Source organism: Ochlerotatus camptorhynchus, unplaced genomic scaffold (assembly GCF_037179485.1).
Source record: "Ochlerotatus camptorhynchus isolate MF236.1 unplaced genomic scaffold, CSIRO-AGI_Acam_v1.1 ptg000716l, whole genome shotgun sequence".
NCBI lineage: Eukaryota > Metazoa > Arthropoda > Insecta > Diptera > Culicidae > Ochlerotatus > Ochlerotatus camptorhynchus.
The window spans coordinates 93,744-111,841 of record NW_027041191.1 but is presented as its reverse complement, the minus strand read 5'-3'; the positions used below and the strand labels follow the sequence as shown (position 1 = coordinate 111,841).

Below are 18,098 nucleotides of genomic sequence, written 5' to 3'. Positions count from 1 at the left end.
GAAGTCCGGTTTCGAATCTGCCGGTTTCAGTCCTGGTTGTGGTTGCTTGTAGAATCTTGTCGTCCGCTGATTCCTTCGCCTGTGTCACCGAAACCCCAATGCTCTCCATAGAGAAGAAACTCTTCACTAGCTCGTGTAATTCGTTGTCTTGGGACTTGGTACGAATATGAAGAACTCGCTGTGATAAACTTCTGACTTCATTTCCAGAGTGACCATATAGAACCCAGCCTAGCCTAGTTTTGGCGACTACTGGCTCGTGTTCACGGCCCTCTCGCAACTTTAGCGTTGTCTTCAACCTTGTGTTGTCCAAACCTATCAGGATACCTTGTAGTTGTAGCTTGGAACAGGTAAACCTCTCATGTACGGATATTTGTTCCTCAGCTCTTCAAAATGTATAGACTGTCGCGGTAGTTCTAGCCCATCGACTGTTTGCACTTTTTGTAGGGTGAACTGCTTGCCTGTGGTAACTCCAGAAATATTCAGCTGAATTTGCTGGGATTCTTATTCCACACGCTTGACCCCGTTAGTCCACTGCATACACAGAGGAGAAGTCGGACCTTGTACACCCAATCGGAACCACCATCCAGGAAAGCGAAGGTTTGAACCGATCGACCATTAGCGTGAAGAACTACAGGGACATTACGGAAGAGAATTTGGTGATGTTGCTGATGAACGAAGATTACGCCAGAAAGCGGAGTCGAACCGTTTGCTTAGCCTTCTCGTGGATCGCCCGGATGGAGCAATCGGTGATGGCGTTGTTGGCAACCGTTGACCCCGCAGTTTGATGCTTTGCACGGCCATTTACCATGCGGATACAAGCAGCGTCTACACAGATGAACTTCTTGGGCCACCTTCCATTTGTCTTCCAACGTCTTCGACTTGAAGCTGCTGCAGTATTTTGGTTTATGGCCGGCTGTTTGACAAACCACACAAGGACGTTCGCTTCCCGTTTGGATGGAAGCTTCTGGTTTCTTGTTGGTTGACTTGTCGTTCCGGACGTTCACCGTGTGTATCTCGGCTTTCCCTTTCGACTTTTCGGATTTGGCAGTGACTGGTGTAACACTACTAGCTGCCGTTACGATCACGTTCATGTAATCCGAAAATGTCCTCAAGTCCACGTTCTGCACTCGTTGCTTATCCATCGCCCAATCCAGCTTAATGTTGGCTTCCAAGCTTTTCGACTAGCTCATCGATCAAGATCGGGTTAGTCAAATGTACCTGTTGTCCAGTCGAAACTAGATGCGTACAGAAATTGCGAACAGCCAGGCCGAAACTGACTATAGTCCCCAGTTTTTCTGGTCGCGGTGTCGGTGTTGCTCTCACCTCAGCCAGAAGAGAGTTGATGATTGCTTCCGGTCGTCCATACAGAACTCGCAACGTGTTGATTATCTTTCTTCGCGTCCCCTTTCAAGCTTCGTTGTAGTCGCATCAGGTTCTCCGAATCGTAGTACTCACACATCTGCGTGGATGTATCATAGCTGCTCCAGAACATCGGCCACTCTGTTGGATTCCCAATAAAACACGGAAGGTCTTTGGGAACAACGTGGCGTGCTGCTAACTGCTGCGCATTCGGGCCGTACGATGGCTGAAACACCCCATACTGCAACTGTGGGTTTGGTACAGCTGGTATAGGTGTTTGATAACTCGAGGCACTCACTATAGGAGGACGAAGTGGCGGTCGAGAATTACACCATGTTTGCGAAAGCATTGGTACGGTTTGTGTGTGAGAAGCAGCGAATGGAGCATTTTGTGACACCAGAGGATTTGAAAAACTTAAAGGCTGGTTCCTATTTAAGAAATAGCTATCGGAATCTAAGTGCGATACGTTTCTAGGTATTTCGGAGTGCCCTAACTGCCCTAGTGTTGGCTGGAAAGTATGTGATGGTTGGACATAGTTTTGATTGGTTGGTTCTACAGTTCTTCTTGTGAAAACTTCTGAGCTGGTAGTACTCACCATGTTCGAAGTAGGTACTACATACGGATTGTACTGACCAACTCGAGGATCCATCCAATAACGTCTGTCCTCTCGTGGTTGATTGTATCCGCCGTATGATACCGGTACAGGGATCTGAGGAAACATCGTACTGCCACCGACTGTTGTTCCTAAATCCGGAACCAGCTGGTTGACTGCAGGCGGAATCAGATTGGTATTCGCCTGCAACGTTACTCTCGGCTGCACAGTTGGAATACTCGTCAGCGACACAGGTGCTGCCCGGGGCGTTGATTGAAGCAATGTTGGAAGTGATAGGGGTGGATCTGCGACACTAGTGAAACTTCCCTGGTGTACGGTCGCAATAGGTGAATTGACGTCATCAAAGTTTTTCGAAAACACACCTCCTTGTGTGCTAACCTGTTTCGATCCCGCTTCGTTGCTGGTAACTGCTGAAACTGGAACTACATTCCACCTCTTTTGCGCTGTGCTTGCTACCGGCATCGATTCCGTTGGCACGATGTGGCCACCCGCTTGCGATGTGAGGCCAGTGGAAATAACTTTTCCAGATTTGGCACTCAGGATCACTTGGTGGTTGTCGATCCAGCATCGAACTTTATCGACGCTATCGGCTGCACTATCACCGCTACACATGCTCGCTCTTGAACTTGCCTTAGCATCCTCATTCAATCGCGCGTGAAGCAACTTGAATTTCCGTTCCAGGAACTCCTTCTCCAGTTTCATCAGATCCTCCATCATCTTTTCCCTCCTGTCTTTTCCAATTTCAAAACCTTTTCCTGCATCTCCTGGTCGTGTTTCGCCTTTTCTGCCATCAGCTTGGCTTGAAGTTCCTTTTCCTCAGCCAATTGCTGCATTTCCAATTGAAGTTTTGCCTCTCTTGCACTTGCAGTCGTCGATGGTGTTGATCCTACCAACGACGGTGCACGGGAACCCCTTGGCCGGCATAACACACATTGGTAGCATTTCAGGCATAATAGTTCAGTGTTGAGAAGTCGAAATTACTTTCAAGAAATAATTCTTAAAGTTTGTTGTTGCAGCAGTGGATTCTGTTTTTGGACCTCTTCGAGTCAAACTCGTTATTGTTGTTGTGAGTTAGCTTTAAGCTGAAATTCAATTTTATGTTTTACTTTTTTGTTGATAAATTTTACATTCTTAAGTTAACCTACAATTATTGTCCTCTACTTAAGTAGTTCTATTAATTAACTTAGTACGAATTCATGAAATTTCAATACATTTTTTATCCAACAAGTCGTGATTATCTCTTGTCACTGTTTACTTTTTGAATACAATTGAGCGGCCCTATCGGAATAAATTTTACCTTTCTCTGCCCTATCGGAGCAAACGCTTCGCAAGTCACTCATCTACGTCCCTTTGGTAGCTTTTCGCGGGTGGTGCTAACAGAAACAAAGATGAAAAGCCCTTCAGGCTAGTCAATTGGAATGTACGAACGAAGTAAAATCATAAACAATAGAAAACAAACGTAATTTTACTACTGCTGAAAATTCGAGAACTTCTTGAAATTAGAGCGAACTGCATGTAAATAGGAACATAAACTCATGCAAGTGAAAATTTCCAATAGATCGGCTTGTTTAGAATTAAAATCCATCCGCTATTGACAGAGTTATAAGTGGTCGAAGCCTGACCACTTTTCGTAACGCGGTCGATTTTCCCATTATCACACGTGTATCATCTTCGGCGTTACTTCGTGAAGCAGCTTGGAAACAATTTGATCGTTTCCTTCTACCGGTCCGAGCGAGTGATACTCCAAAGGCAGTTTGTCATGAAAAACAGGGAAGAAGATTATATATTTAATTGCATTCCTTTTCTGACATGGCATTATCATTCGGCTCGTTGATCGTTTGTCATTTTGTCATTAGGAGATATATTTAATTATATTTAAATCAGGGCTAGTTTAGGTTTTAGAACGTAAAGCTCTTCGGTAGATTTATGCTGTAAGTAGACTGCGACTTTGTGTATGTAAGCTTGGATAGAATAAATTGGGCATTGGGAAGTTACTACTACCACGTTTATCTGATTCCACTAGAAGAATTCTACGTTAGTTCCTACTTCGGAGAAGCACAAATTCAAAATCGATTAACGAAATATGAAAAATTTCCAATAATTATTAGTCTCGAAATCACAACAAACATAGCTTACCAACGGCTTTCCTTTCATAAGCTTCACCTTTTTGCAATCTTCTTCCAAATGCTGAGAAGATCACCCTTGATAAAACTTCCCAGCACAAACTCCCCAAAGCTCTCCATCTGCATGCAACACACTTGGCATTTTTCGATAACATTACTTTTGAACACATTTTCGAGCTCCCTTATTCCTTTACCAACAACCGGACCACAAAGGCACCCATCATCAACGTACCTACATATGAATATTTCTCCTGATGTTCCTGTTCCAAAACCAAGCCAGAAGCAATCAGGAATCGAGAACTTGAGCATGATTCTTGAGATGCATTGTTTGTTTGAACAAGAGAGTTTCAGTGCTTGTAGAATGCTAGCCGGAGGGATTTTCCATGTTTGATTCCCTCGAACAGCTGCTACCGGATCCTACACCAGCTGGCAAACGTACCGAGCAAGGTCTGGCTGGATGATTACTCTCTCTCTATGCTGGGCGTATGTCTGTTTTGTTCATAAAATGAAAAACTTCGGCAACATTTCGATAGGAATTAGTGCACAAGAAGTTTGCAGCTTTCCTTGACCTTGTCTTTCACTTGGGCAGGTATAAGCTGGAAAGGGTGGGTGGCTTTTAAAATATTTGCAAACATTTAGGTTCACCTTCTGCGCGAATTGTTTGATTAAGTTCCAGCAAGCCAGCCAACCAACCCCAACGGCTTAGTGCCAGGCCAGGCCAGGCCAGCCCAGCCCAGAAAATCAACCACCAAAAGCAGGATGCAAAATATCCGACTGGAAGAAAGTTTGTTGCTGATAAATACATAATTTTCTTTTGTTCTCGGATGCCTTGCCTTGGGCTGGGGTTTGCTGTTCTCTGGAAGTCTCGTGCTGTGGGCAGTGCGGGCGGGCAGCGTGCATTTGAAAAAGGTGGGTGGAGTTGGGAAAAGTTTTCTCCTCTTCATTAGCACACTCGGGCGAAAAGTTGAACATTATTAGGTGCTGCAGCTCACTTTACCCACCGACGGCAATGGCGGAAACGGCCCGAGGCAGTATCGAAGTGAGGCGAAATTGGCCTAGTTTTGGCTTACATGGGCCACATGGTGCTTATAAATATTGATTAAAGTGTTTGCATCAAAACCATTGACGGAGCTAGCGGGGGTTCCTAGGGTGTCTGACCTCCTCCAGAATGATCCAGGCCCCTCCAGATGTTTCTTGTTGATTTGATTTAAATTATATAACCAATTTTGGCCCTCTAGGCACTCCCATTAGCTAAGCCAATGATTCACAACCAGCTGAGTTTTATAGCGAATTAGTCGATTATTTTTAGAGTCGAGTCGATCGCACTTTGCCTGGAAAGCCTTTTCCTCCACCCACCCCCAAACATTCTTGACTCATTTTAAAATGACTGAGCACATTTCACGCCTCGCCGCGGTTCCATCCCCGCAGCAAGGAATATAAACGCCCCATCGCATTCCATCATAATTTGCAGAGTTGTGGTGGTACCTTAATACGAGTAAGTAACCACATGCACACAGCATTCCTCATTTCCGGAGCGCTTTTTGCCAGTTTTGATCGAATGCGAGCGGTTCAAGTCGTTCAGCAACAGTCACGCCCGTCAGTCGTGTTAAACTGAAATGGTTTCACATGTGATGGGAAAATTTACTTTTTACTTTAGTTGTTTTAAGACCGACGCCAACGCTTCTTCTGTTTGTGACCGTCGTCATTGAAGGCGCACGTGAAATTTTAGCCAGGGTGAGAGAGAGCCTTCACCGTACACGAGCCGTTCGAGTGAACTGTTCATCATCATCATCGTTGAAGGCCCCAGTTTTTTTTCACCGAATGGCTTAATGCCGTTTCTTTTGGCCTTTAATGATGCCATTTCTTGTCGATGGATGTTTTTGTATGCTACATAAAAATAATCAATCATAAGCAGTGACGTTTTTACCTGTTTATGAATTAGGAAGTGTGAAAGCAGAACATGGATGATTCTGATGAGATGGGGTGAACATTTTAATGGCTTTTCCAATAATGACTTGTGAATCGTTTGCACACAAGACGTAATTACCTTTTGAATAAACGATTTATGAATACATTAGGAACAGATTTTATGGCCTCCGGACGTAGCACGATTTGAGATGCAGACGCTGAGTTGTGGTAGCTCCACGAGTTTCTGTGGTTTAACCCTTCGTATGTGCCAAAAAACTAAAACCCTATGGGGTTGTACGCAATGGTGACGTAGGACTAGGTGGTCTTATATAATAAATGTTATTTGTTAACTGCAGCAGGAGCTTGTGTTTTGTGTAGCAATAGGAATTTGAGCGGGATTCTCTCTGTTTATACTCTTTAGTATGACTATGAGTGCCCTGAAAAGAACCTATTATATGTTGCTTGATATATCTTATTTCACAACTACATTTGTAAAATCGCTATAACAGAGTTAGTGTTTAGCGCCAATTCATCGTACATACTTGGATTTGTTGTACAGTACTCTCCATTTCTCGATGATCTTTATTTCTATATTCTTTCCTATATGAATCGTTTTTGAAACCCTGATTCTGATTCATCAACGCTTTTTGAGCACGAAGTGTTAATAAATTGCTCTTTTGATTGTTGATTTCTCCATATTTAGGTGGTGGAAAGTTGAATCTTTCACTAAGATGTGCTCGTTCCCTCGCTGCTGGCGTGCTACAGTACTAAGTAACTAACGGATTTCCACAATACATGATATATAAGATCGACTCAAATTAAAGTTTAAATTACTCAAATTGGGAATCGCACCACAAAATCACAATTTAAGAAATTTATCATATAGAACTCATGTGAATGCATGAGTTTTATGTGAAATTCAGATAGGTATCATTGGTTTTGTTAATGGAAAAATGTAATGTGTAATTCCCAATGGAAACAACATGAAAACTTTTTTTCCGTGTAATAATTTCATATGTTCACTGAAAAAAGTTGTCATTTAGTTTGTATTAGGAACGCAAATATTATTTTTCCAATAACAAAAAATAATGATTTTAATCTGAATATCACATTACATGAGAAATTCTATGTGTGTAATCATATAGATTTCATTGGACACGTAACGTTCATATGATTTAATGGTGCAATTTCCAATTATAGGATCCCTTGAAAATTATGTGAAATTCACATGGATATTTTCCACTGGTTATATGACTTATTTTATGAGTGTACATCGAGATGATGCTCATATTAGAAAAAAATGCCTGAGATTCTAATCTCGTAAAATTTTACTCAGTCTATGAGTTGACTACGTTTTCAAGAATATGAGCAGTGTTGGCAAAATCATCAATCAAATAATATTTTTCCGCTCGCAATATCACGCGTACTATTGGAACAAAATATCATGCTTGATATTGATTTCACAAGCTCCTTTGATATTGCATATTCACAACGTGAAAAAATCAAGCTGAGAGCTGACTCGATACAAAAAGGATTCCGTTTCACATCGTTATCTTAGAAAGAGAAAGTATAGTTTGCTATCTCTTTTAAATCTTCGCCGATGGCAGACACGAAGGTACTGCTACCAGTCGTTATAGAAGTTTCGGTTGCGTTCGGATGTAAATCAAAACTAATGAAACTCATCTCACCATAGTTTGGAGAAATTGTTAGCTTGATATTCCAAGCTGGAACATCACAGCTTGCAAAATCAACCGCAGTTGTTTGCTTGTTAATTTTTGTCTACGAAAATCAAGCGTGATCTTGGGCATGGGCATTGGTGAGATTTGATTATATGGTATTTTTCCAACACTGAATATGAATGAATTAATCTCAACTTGAAGTTTTCTCATCAATTTCAAGACCCCCCCCCCCCCGTCACACGCAAAAATTCGGCAATAATATATTATAAACTTTTCTTATCTGCAGACTGCTACCAACAGTTGTTCCGTTTTCAAATCGGAACGTTGCGAGCCAAATTTCACGTTTAGATGGCATTAGTTCGATGGATGCTGACTTTCAATTTAGCGAGTCGGGATCGGAATGTATAGAGATTGACGATATTCATGACAATATAGTTGCACATTATCAATATTATTGACAATATTTCTCTAAAGCCCTACAGTAAAAGTATGGACGTCTGTCAAAAGTTGATCCAATCGAACCGTCAAAATGCACCGCTTTGCTCGATTGGAACAGCTTTGTTCAGTTTTGTGGTGACAGTCGTCCATACTTTTACTGTAGGGCTTTATATTTCTCCACCACTTAAGATTGAACACTGCTAATAAAAAGCAAAACAAAACCGATGTGAAAAAATGTCAATTTTCAACGTCCGACGTGGAATGCGCCAATCAAAACATTAATGTACGCAGGGCAGTTTTGATTCGAAATGCGCACCCATATCGGCTGCTAAACTTTTAGCTCACCCGTTGGCCGACAGATAGCGCGCTATCAATGTTATTTTTCGGGTAAAAGCAGGGATGCCCGACTGAGCAATCTATGTTTTAATTATCTAAGATTCCACTAATAGAGTATTTAGGCCCGTTCACCACGGATACGATGAGCCATCTGGATGTCCTTCGGCATAATCGTGACACGCTTGGCGTGGATGGCACATAGGTTCTGGCAGCGCAGATCGGCCTTGAAGTCCTGGGCGATTTCACGAACCAGACGCTGGAAAGGCAACTTGCGGATCAGCAGTTCGGTGTATTTCTGGTTACGATGGATCTCATGCAGGGCGACGGTTCCTGGCCGGTAACGGTCGGGCTTCTTCACTCCTCCGGTGGCTGGAGCGCTTCGGTGCGTTGAGTAAATGCGAAGTGTATGCCCCAAACAAATAGCATGCTCTGAAAACAAAAACAGTTCCTAGGGCAGATGCTTTAGAGCTAGTGCCCTGCGGAAGATGGGATGCTGAAAGACAACCATTCAACAACGGTACTCGGGTGATTTTAATCGGATGTAAAGGAAATAGACAGCTGCAAAGCTTGTACAGTCCGTTATGTCAGACGCTTCAGACGATAGCGTCTTGTTTTAGACCCGTTAAACAACGCACACTCATCCCCTTTTTTGTATGTTGTATACCTACAGTGATTATCCCAAGTAGTACACTTGTCACTTAACAGTTGTGGTTACTTGTATGCAACTTATTTCAGTCACAACCAAGTTGCAGCAACTTATTTTGCTGGGCGTGTGCAGCTTGGGATTGTACCTTACTTTCATGTTGTCTACTAACGACTCTCTGATGACAGTGTTGAAGAAGCAGCATATCCATTTGGTGGATTTATTAGCTATTTCGACACTTCTGGACAATGCTTGACATTTATCACTTTTTCAATAGTTTCTTGTTTAAAATCAACAGTCGGAAGCATTGCATCGATGCGTAGAAATGTTTCTCATCGATTGGTGATAAAATTATTGAAATTGGTCCATTGCTAGCTGAGTTATTAAGGTTCAAAATCTTTCATAATTTCGTTACATTTTCCATTTTCGGTTTTCACAAAGTGCACCGCCATAAAGATATCACAGGCGTAGTCCTACGCCAAAAAAAGTAAAGTCTGTGCCTTGGGGCACGAACGGAAACTTGACGTAGGACCGCATTGGCCGGTGCATTAGTGTTTGGGTTTGATGCTTTAAGTTATTCAAGATCTATAATTCTAACTATATTTTTTTTATTTTTGGCCCTAAAAAGGGCTTTTCTGTTGTTTTTTTTCTGGTATCCCTCAAATGGATTGTTGTAGTGTTAAAAAATGTCCCGAATGATTAGGCATTTCTGCTGTCAACGGGACAATCTTGCTGTTACTAGGATTCGTAGTAAATACAAATTTGTTACTTTTATTACTATTCAGATAATTGTTTCAACAAGCTTCATACAAAACGGAATCGATATCAACAGTTAGGCCTGTAATTTCAAGGTTTGTTAAGGTAAGGGCATTGAACTAACTTTAAGGCCAGAAGGTCCCGAAAAATGGGTTTACTTTTTTGAGTTGTGGCCATATTGTATGATTAAATAACATGCTAAAGGATAAAGCATCTGCTGAAGATAGCGGTTAGAAGATACTGCACTTTCATGTTGAGTCTCTTCAAGATCAAGTTGAATATACCGTCAAACCCGGGAGCCTTCATGTTATTGGTGCATTTCAGCGCTGAGCAAATCTGTTGTACTGTAATCATATCCACCGGAGGCACGACACAAGGGGAGGCATCTAGGTTTTGAACGCATTGCGCAACCTGATCATCGAGCGGACTTTGGATAGTCGAGACAAGCAAATGCAATGAAGCAACATGCTCGCCTATCGCATTTGCTCTCTCCTGTGGGGTGATTAAAAGCCTATTGTCATCATTTTCGACTCTGCGAGGTGGAATGGGTTTGGGCTGAGTTTTCAGGACCTTGGATCCGAGCTCTGGAAGCGCAGATCAGTCTTGAAAGTCCTAGGCGATTTCAGGAGAAGCCTTTTCTCCGGTGGACTTACGAGCGGTCTGCTTCGTACGAGCCATTGTGTTTAGTTACGGTGCAGATACGATGAATCGAACACTTTGAATAAAAATTTCAACCGCTGTCTCCTCTATTTAATAACATACTTTTGTTATGTTCAACCAATCATAATCGATGAAAGAACAAAAATGCAACAACTTGTAAGAAGAATTTAGCCTTCGAGTAGATATGAAAGAGGTATTCATGGTCAAAACAAGCATCATTTTTTGTTAGACCGTCAAGCAGGTATTGAGCTCGCTCTCTAGAGTTATATGGAAAATTTTTCGCATCGATTTCCTGTCAACCGTACCCGAAGGCAGCTTAAACAGCATAAACATTGCCTGGACGTGGCAAGGGAGGCAATGGACTTGGCGAAGGAGGAATGATAATTTACAGGGTATTTCCAAGACCGTCGTCAGGCTCGTTGTGATAATGCGTATCTCCGGTCTGATATACAAGGAAACCCGAGGCGTGCAGGAGGTGTTGCTGAAAAACGTCATGCGTGACGCTTTTACCTACTCTGAAGGCGCCAAGCGGAAGACCGTTACCGGTCATTTGGACTACCTAACATGATTGGTGCTCATTTTCTAAAGGCGGGGCCAATCTAAAGTTAGGTACTCTATTCTGAAATCTGTGAAAGGGAATCTAGTATCACATAGCATAGCATAGCATAGCATAAACCAGGTTGCACAATGTCGTAGGTGGTACGAGCTCTAAACTGTTGTTAAGAAGGAGGCGCATCCTCATCCGTTGCTGTTAGATAGTAATTTGTGATTAATTACTACCTCTTAGATAAAGGATGTGTTTCCCTCCAACAGACCAGAGCTGTCCTGGCCACGTCCTTGCATCTGGTGGGGATGGGGGAGGAATGTTAGTCCGACACTTACTTAAGAGAGATGCAGAGAACTCTACGACCCCTCATAAGTGTCACGGGAAGGTGAAAGGGAATCTAGTATCACGCAGACAAAATGTTCAATGTAACACTCATTGATTATGTCATTGAGAAAATTCGTCCAATGTAACAATGTCCGATGTACAACTTGACTAGTCAAAACGTCCTATGTGATTGTTTCTATATTGTAGCATGAAATTCAAAGTAAAATTGTGATTTTACCGTTTCTACTGAATTTTCAACATTATTGCTCACTGACTACCTATGAAATAGTATTGCAAAATGTATTGTTTCTAAACAGTTAAAATAATAATCGGTCGTACTTCATCTTCGATTTTCCCAAAATGGTGGATATGTTACATTGGTCTATTTGATAAGTGACGCGAGAATTACATTGAGAAGATAGAAATTCAAATTAACTCTTCAGTCAGAAAATTTTTGTGACCCTGAAAAGGGTCTTTTGATTTCTCAGATGAGTTCTGATGAACGCAGCATGACTTTGCTGTTGGCTCACAGTCCGGTACGATGCAGATTGGCAACGATGATAAATGCCCAGAGTTTACAACTCGAAAAGTGACAACATTGGGCGATGGTTTAAAGTGCAAGAGTTATACTTTTTACTGTCAAGGCGAAAGTTTCGAACGAAAATTAAGTCCACGCACTAGGAGCTCTATCCACCAACACTAGTTGCCTCCGAAGAATTTGAAGCCATGTCTAGGTGCAAATATTTCGGCCCTTTTCAGGGCCACCAACATTTTCCAAGAGAGTTAAGTTTCTGAAATTCATATTCATATCGAAAGGTTCTTTTCAAATCAAAGTCATACTAAAAAGTGTAAGCAGAGAGAACCCCGCTCCTGCTGCAGTTAACACACAACGTTTATTATATACTGTCCCTTGTAGTTTTTTTTTCCAGATCTCCAGTCCTCTGAAACTGACGTCTACGAATATTTCTCATCCGAATCAGTAATTGGGTGTGGGAATCAATAGCAACAAACTTACCCCTCACAGGAACGTATGCCTCGTCAGCTATGGGTATGGCCTATTGGAGTCCATGAGTTGAGGCTAGACTGCAGCGCTCTTTTATATCTTTTCAGGTTAAAACAGAATGATTCCAAGCTTTAAAGCATGTTATAAGTGTAAATCATGGTCTACAGAACTCTCATAAAACCAAAATTGTTACTTCGGATGTGCAACCAAGTTGTACTCGATAATGACAACTGGGTTTGGAAAGAACGTTTATTTCATGAAAACAGTGAACAAATAATCACATCAATAGTTTCTTGTTGAAAATCTTCAATGTTACACTACACACTACAAGCGTTGCGAATAAATAATTCTGATCGATTGGTGATAAAATTATTGAAATTGGTCCAGGGGCAGCTGAATTATGAATGTTCAAAATCTTTCATAATTTTGTTATATGTTCCATTTTCGGTTTTCACAAAGTGCTCCATCTCTGATCACGCCTTTCTTCGGAAAGGAAGTAAAGCCGTTGGTCCCCGGTCCATAAGTTGATGGGTCGAAATGAAGGGTCTAGATGAAGGAGCTGCTTACCTGGCGCCAGTAGCATCGATACTCAGTACAGAAAACAAATCGAGGAAACATTTTTTGTTCGCAAATTTATTTTTTAGCATATCAGTAATCATGTCAATAAATGATTTTTGTAAAAATACCATCCAAGGAGTGCTTATGCTCATAGTTTATCATTTTGTTTATTTATTTATTTATTTATTTATTTATTTATTTATTTATTTATTTATTTATTTATTTATTTATTTATTTATTTATTTATTTATTTATTTATTTATTTATTTATTTATTTATTTATTTATTTATTTATTTATTTATTTATTTATTTATGTATTTATGACTAAATATCAACAGGTGTCGTTGGCTCCAATGATGTAACCTAAATTAAACATGAAAAGTACTAAAACTAAACATCAACAAGTCAATAGTCATCCCGTAAAAAAAGGATCATTTCTAGATAAACTAAATTGATCTAGAAAAAAATTAACTAAACCTCAGACGAAGCAGCTGGCGTGTCAAGTCAAAGTCAAATAGTGCGGAGACCCTATTGAAGAGTCTCTGTAAACCGCCGATTGCACTGAACATGCTATAATTAGTTCGCTGTATGGGCAGGTGCAGCATTTAACTGGGTTGAACATTGATGTCAATTGGCTGCGTCCTTGCAAAATATCTGCAATTAGCAATACCCTTGCTGTATCTCTTCGGACCAACAGGGGCTCCAGATGGATCAGTTGCAAACGACTTTCGTAGCTAGGCAATCGGAAGGGATCCGTCCACGGTTCTTTACGTAGCGCGTATGTCAGGAACCGCCGCTGAACAGACTCAACTCTTTCGACACCGTTGTTGTAGTGAGGAGTCCAGATAACCGAGCAGTATTCTAATATAGAGCGAGACAAGGAGCAGTACAACGATTTAAGGCAGTAGATATCCGTGAAGTCTTTGGAAATCTTGAAGATAAACCTTGGAAGATTTGTCGACGGCATACGAGATGTGCTGCTTGAAAGAGAGTTGTGTATCCAGAATCACACCTAGGTCCTTAGGTCATCCAAGTGTATCCGCGGCATAACGGTACCTACAGCATAAATCAAATAGATCCACACGGCAAGAGAGCACGATGCGGACTGCTCGTGTCATCGCCTATGTGAGGTCAATACTGGAATATTGCAGCATTGTATTGCAGCAGCTCCTTTTTCAATCACGCACGAAGAAAGATTAGAATCCGTACAAAAACAATTTCTATTATACGCTCTTCGTAAATTAGGTTGGACATCATTTCCTCTTCCATCATATGAAGCACGCTGCATGCTTATAAACATACAAACATTAAAAGAGCGTCGTGAATATGCAATGGTTTCATTTGTAAACGATATCGTTTCGCAACGCATTGACTCCACAGAACTTTTATCAAAATTAAATTTCCATGCACCCACTCGGCAACTCCGAAATCGAAATTTATTTGCCATAAAACATCATCGTACAAATTATGCAAAATATGGGCCATTAAACCGCATGATGGCCTCTTACAATCAATACTGCGAAACCATTGACTTTACAATGTCTCGGCATAAACTAAAACAATATTTTTACTCCATAAGGCATTATAACTCATAAAAAATAGGAAAGCTGACACTGCTTAATTTTTATTAAAGAAAAAATTATACTTTCAACCTTTTTTCCAAAGTTGACGAAATAAATAAATAAATTTAAGAAAACAAAACTGTATTCTAATATGTACTAGTCTACGTTGGTTGACGAAATAAATAAATAAAAAATAAATAAATAACTACACAAAAACCACAGTAGCCATCTGCTGTTTCCGGTTACTTTCTGTCATACTGTCTTCGGTTAGAATGCAGCGCAAACCGGTTGTCTCGAAAACTGATTCCGCAATTTTGAAGCCAGTCCAAGAGCGGAAAGCGTCGAACTTATCCAGAGGCAAACCTTCGCCATGTTGCAGCCGTAGCCGTATTCCGGTGCGCCCGAAAAGTGCAACTCATTGCTGTGGGGCAACGAATCCACCTGAGCGCCGTCCATGGTCCAGTAGCGTTTTCGTTGATCGGAAAGCTTCCACCGGGCATAGCGAGAAGCATGATCCAAATCCTGTGATTAATCGGAAATTGGGCCATATTCCTTCGTACATAAAGAAGAAGCATTCTACAGCATCACTTGGGAAGCCCATGAATCAAGGGAAAACTGAAGACCGGCTTGAAGATGAAGCTCCACCGCCACTTGTTCCCAGTGAAATTGGCCATACTGAGAAACGACTGCAAAGGGAAGGCACATTCAACCGAAAGGATGACGACAAAGGAGAAGTTGTTCCTACCGATGTTGAGAAGCAGCTAGAAGATGCGTTGAGGGACTTGACCGAAGAGAAGCAAATGCTCCTGGCACAGAATCAGTGGCTCCAGGAAGAATCGGCGTTGCGGCTGAAGATAATTGAAACAGAGAGTCAGAGGAATAAGCAGCTGGAGATCACTTTGCAACAGATGACCGAGAAAATGGATCGAATGAGAAGTGAAATCGTTGGCACTGAGAGCATCGCCGAACTACATCGTAACCGAGATGAGCTGAGGCGTCAAGTTGAGAACCTGATTACGGAAAACGCCTCCTTGAGGAAAGAGAACGAAACGTTTCGGAAACAGCAGAGCGAAGATATTCTGTGCTTGGAAGAGGATTTTGAACCGAATCAACCCAACCCGACGATTGAACATCTGGAACGGAATCTGAAGAAGTATCGTGCCGCCCGAAGGAAGTTGAAAGGAGTTATCGAGAAGCTGATTTCCGAAAACCATCGCTTGCGAGAATCTATCGAGAACCACCGGAACGAAGGATCATTTGCCGAGAATGATGCAGTCGAAATGAAGGTTAATCCCCTAGATGGGGATGTCAGTGAAGACGAAGAGATCATCAACAGGACGAATTACTTTGAAGAGCGAAGGAAACAGAAACGATCCCAGCAGAAGTGCATCGATGTGAGGAAGTATGCGTTGTGATTTGAAGTGTTTATTCGTGTTTTTATTTTGATAACCGATTCAATATACTAAATTCGTGTGCATCAGGTTCTGTATTGATCATTCGTTTTTCCAGTTGTTTTGGGTGCGATGAAAACTCAGCACTTCCAGCATGCTTTGCTTTATTTTCGCGTATGAAGGGTGGTGTAGCAGGTGATATGCTCTCTATAGAGCTCCCTTTGCACCCCCTGCGATGGAGCCAGATATTTAATTATCAGATATCGTTTCAGAGCGTATTGACTCAGTAGAACTTTTGGGTGATAAGAAAGTGATACTCAGAATAAGAGCCGTGATTGCTGTACAAATCAATTGGGAATCACTTCACCGTGACCTACGCAGGGCAAGAAAGCGTTACTTTTGGTCTAGGAATGAACAGCATAAGGCTGAGCTGCGTGACTTAGAAAGCGAATATAACTCTTTGCATGCACAATGCTTTCGCTGCTACATTCATCGTACTGAAGCAAGTTTGAAACAGGACCCCAACAATTCTGGCAATATGTGAAGACCCGTAAGAGATCCAACGGAATGCCTCGACATCTTCGTTACCAAGGTGAGGCAGCTGAATCTCCATCAGAATCTGCAAATCTGTTCTCGGCGTTCTTTCGAAGTGTGCAAAGTAATAACCGACCACCTTTGACTGAATCGTACTTGAGCAATTTGCCGCACTACGACTTGAACGTGACCGTCTACAACTTCTCTCGGCAAGATGTTTTTGCTAAGCTGGTTTCTATCGACACTTCGAAAGGAGCAGGACCAGATCGTCTGTCACCTTTCTTCATCAATCGGTGTGCGGAGTCATTCGCTTTACCTGTGAGTATACTCTTCAACAGATCTCTTTCGGAGGGCATATTTCCCAACAAATGGAAAACTGCAGCCCTCACTCCCATTCATAAAAGTGGTAATGTTAATGACGTCGAAAATTATCGTGCAATTTCGATTTTTAATTGCTTTCCTAAAGTCTTGGAGAGTCTTGTCCATAATTCTTTGTATCGTAACGTTCAACATGTGATATCAGAGAGTCAGCATGGATTTGTCAGGAAGCGGTCATCAACAACCAACCTGATGTGCTACGTTTCTTCTCTTGTGGACAGCCTTGAAAAGTGACAACAGGTCGATGCAGTTTATGTCAACTTTTCTAAAGCATTCGACAAAGTGCCGCATGCACTGGCAGTGGAAAAACTCAAACGCATGGGATTCCCTCAGTGGCTTACTCAATGGATTGAATCGTACTTGTCTGAGCGTTGGGCTTTTGTACGCCTCGGTGGAACCTCATCTGAAACGTTCTCAATTACTTCCGGGGTTCCCCAAGGAAGTCATTTGGGACCATTACTTTTCGTGCTGTTTGTTAACGATCTGTGCGGACTCATCAGATCACCGAAGTACATGTTCGCTGATGACCTGAAATTCTTCCGCCTGATAACCTCCATGGTCGATTGTTGCCGCTCTTCAGATGGATATCGACTCGCTTCTTGAATGGTGCTCATTAAACGGAATGGAAGTGAATATCCGTAAATGTAACATCATCTCGTTCAACCGATCTAGGACAACTGCCATTTTCGATTATAAGATGAACGCTTCAAGTGTCAACCGTGTGTCATCAATCAAGGATCTTGGATTAATACTGGACAGTAAGCTGAAATTCACCGAGCACATTGCAACAACCACCGCCAAAGCATATGCGATACAAGGGTTCAACAAGCGCAACACGCAGCAATTTGAGGATGTATACCTACTGTCTAAAAACATTGTATTGTTCGCTAGTGCGTAGCATACTGGAATATGGCGTTCTAGTATGGGCACCGTATCACGCCACGCTTTGCTTTCGCATTGAAAAGATTCAACGTAACTTTGTCCGCTACGCTCTACGACTGTTACCATGGAACGATCCGGTTGTTCTTCCGCCGTACGAGGATCGCTGTGCTTTAATTCGTCTTTCAACATTGGCTGATTGAAGGATTCTTCTGCAACGGCTGTTCATATTCGACACTCTGGACAACAATGTAGATTGTGCTGAACTTCTAGGGAAAATCCAGTTCAATGCACCGGCTAGGCAGACGCGACAAAATGACCTTCTCCGTATTCCTCAGCATCGTACAGTCTACGGTCAAAACAATCCACTGGATGTTTGCTGCCGTCGTTTCAACGAATCGCGTGA

At 41.9% G+C, this 18,098-nt stretch overlaps 2 protein-coding genes across 2 annotated transcripts; one reads left to right on the top strand and one right to left on the bottom strand.

Annotated features, from left to right (window-relative positions):
* Nucleotides 1-8,574: 8,574 nt before the first annotated feature.
* Nucleotides 8,575-10,533, bottom strand: LOC135714777 (histone H3-like). The gene is made up of 2 exons (XM_065238147.1): nt 10,482-10,533; nt 8,575-8,867 (listed from the first exon to the last, which is right to left on the bottom strand). The coding sequence occupies exons 1-2, from the start codon at nt 10,531-10,533 to the stop codon at nt 8,575-8,577; spliced, it is 345 nt and encodes a 114-aa protein (XP_065094219.1).
* Nucleotides 10,534-14,782: 4,249 nt separating this feature from the next.
* On the top strand, nt 14,783-15,934 carry LOC135714776 (uncharacterized). Its single transcript, XM_065238145.1, has one exon. It carries the CDS (start codon nt 14,783-14,785, stop codon nt 15,923-15,925), a length of 1,143 nt encoding a protein of 380 aa, XP_065094217.1. The 3' UTR covers nt 15,926-15,934.
* The last annotated feature ends 2,164 nt before the right edge of the window (nt 15,935-18,098 follow it).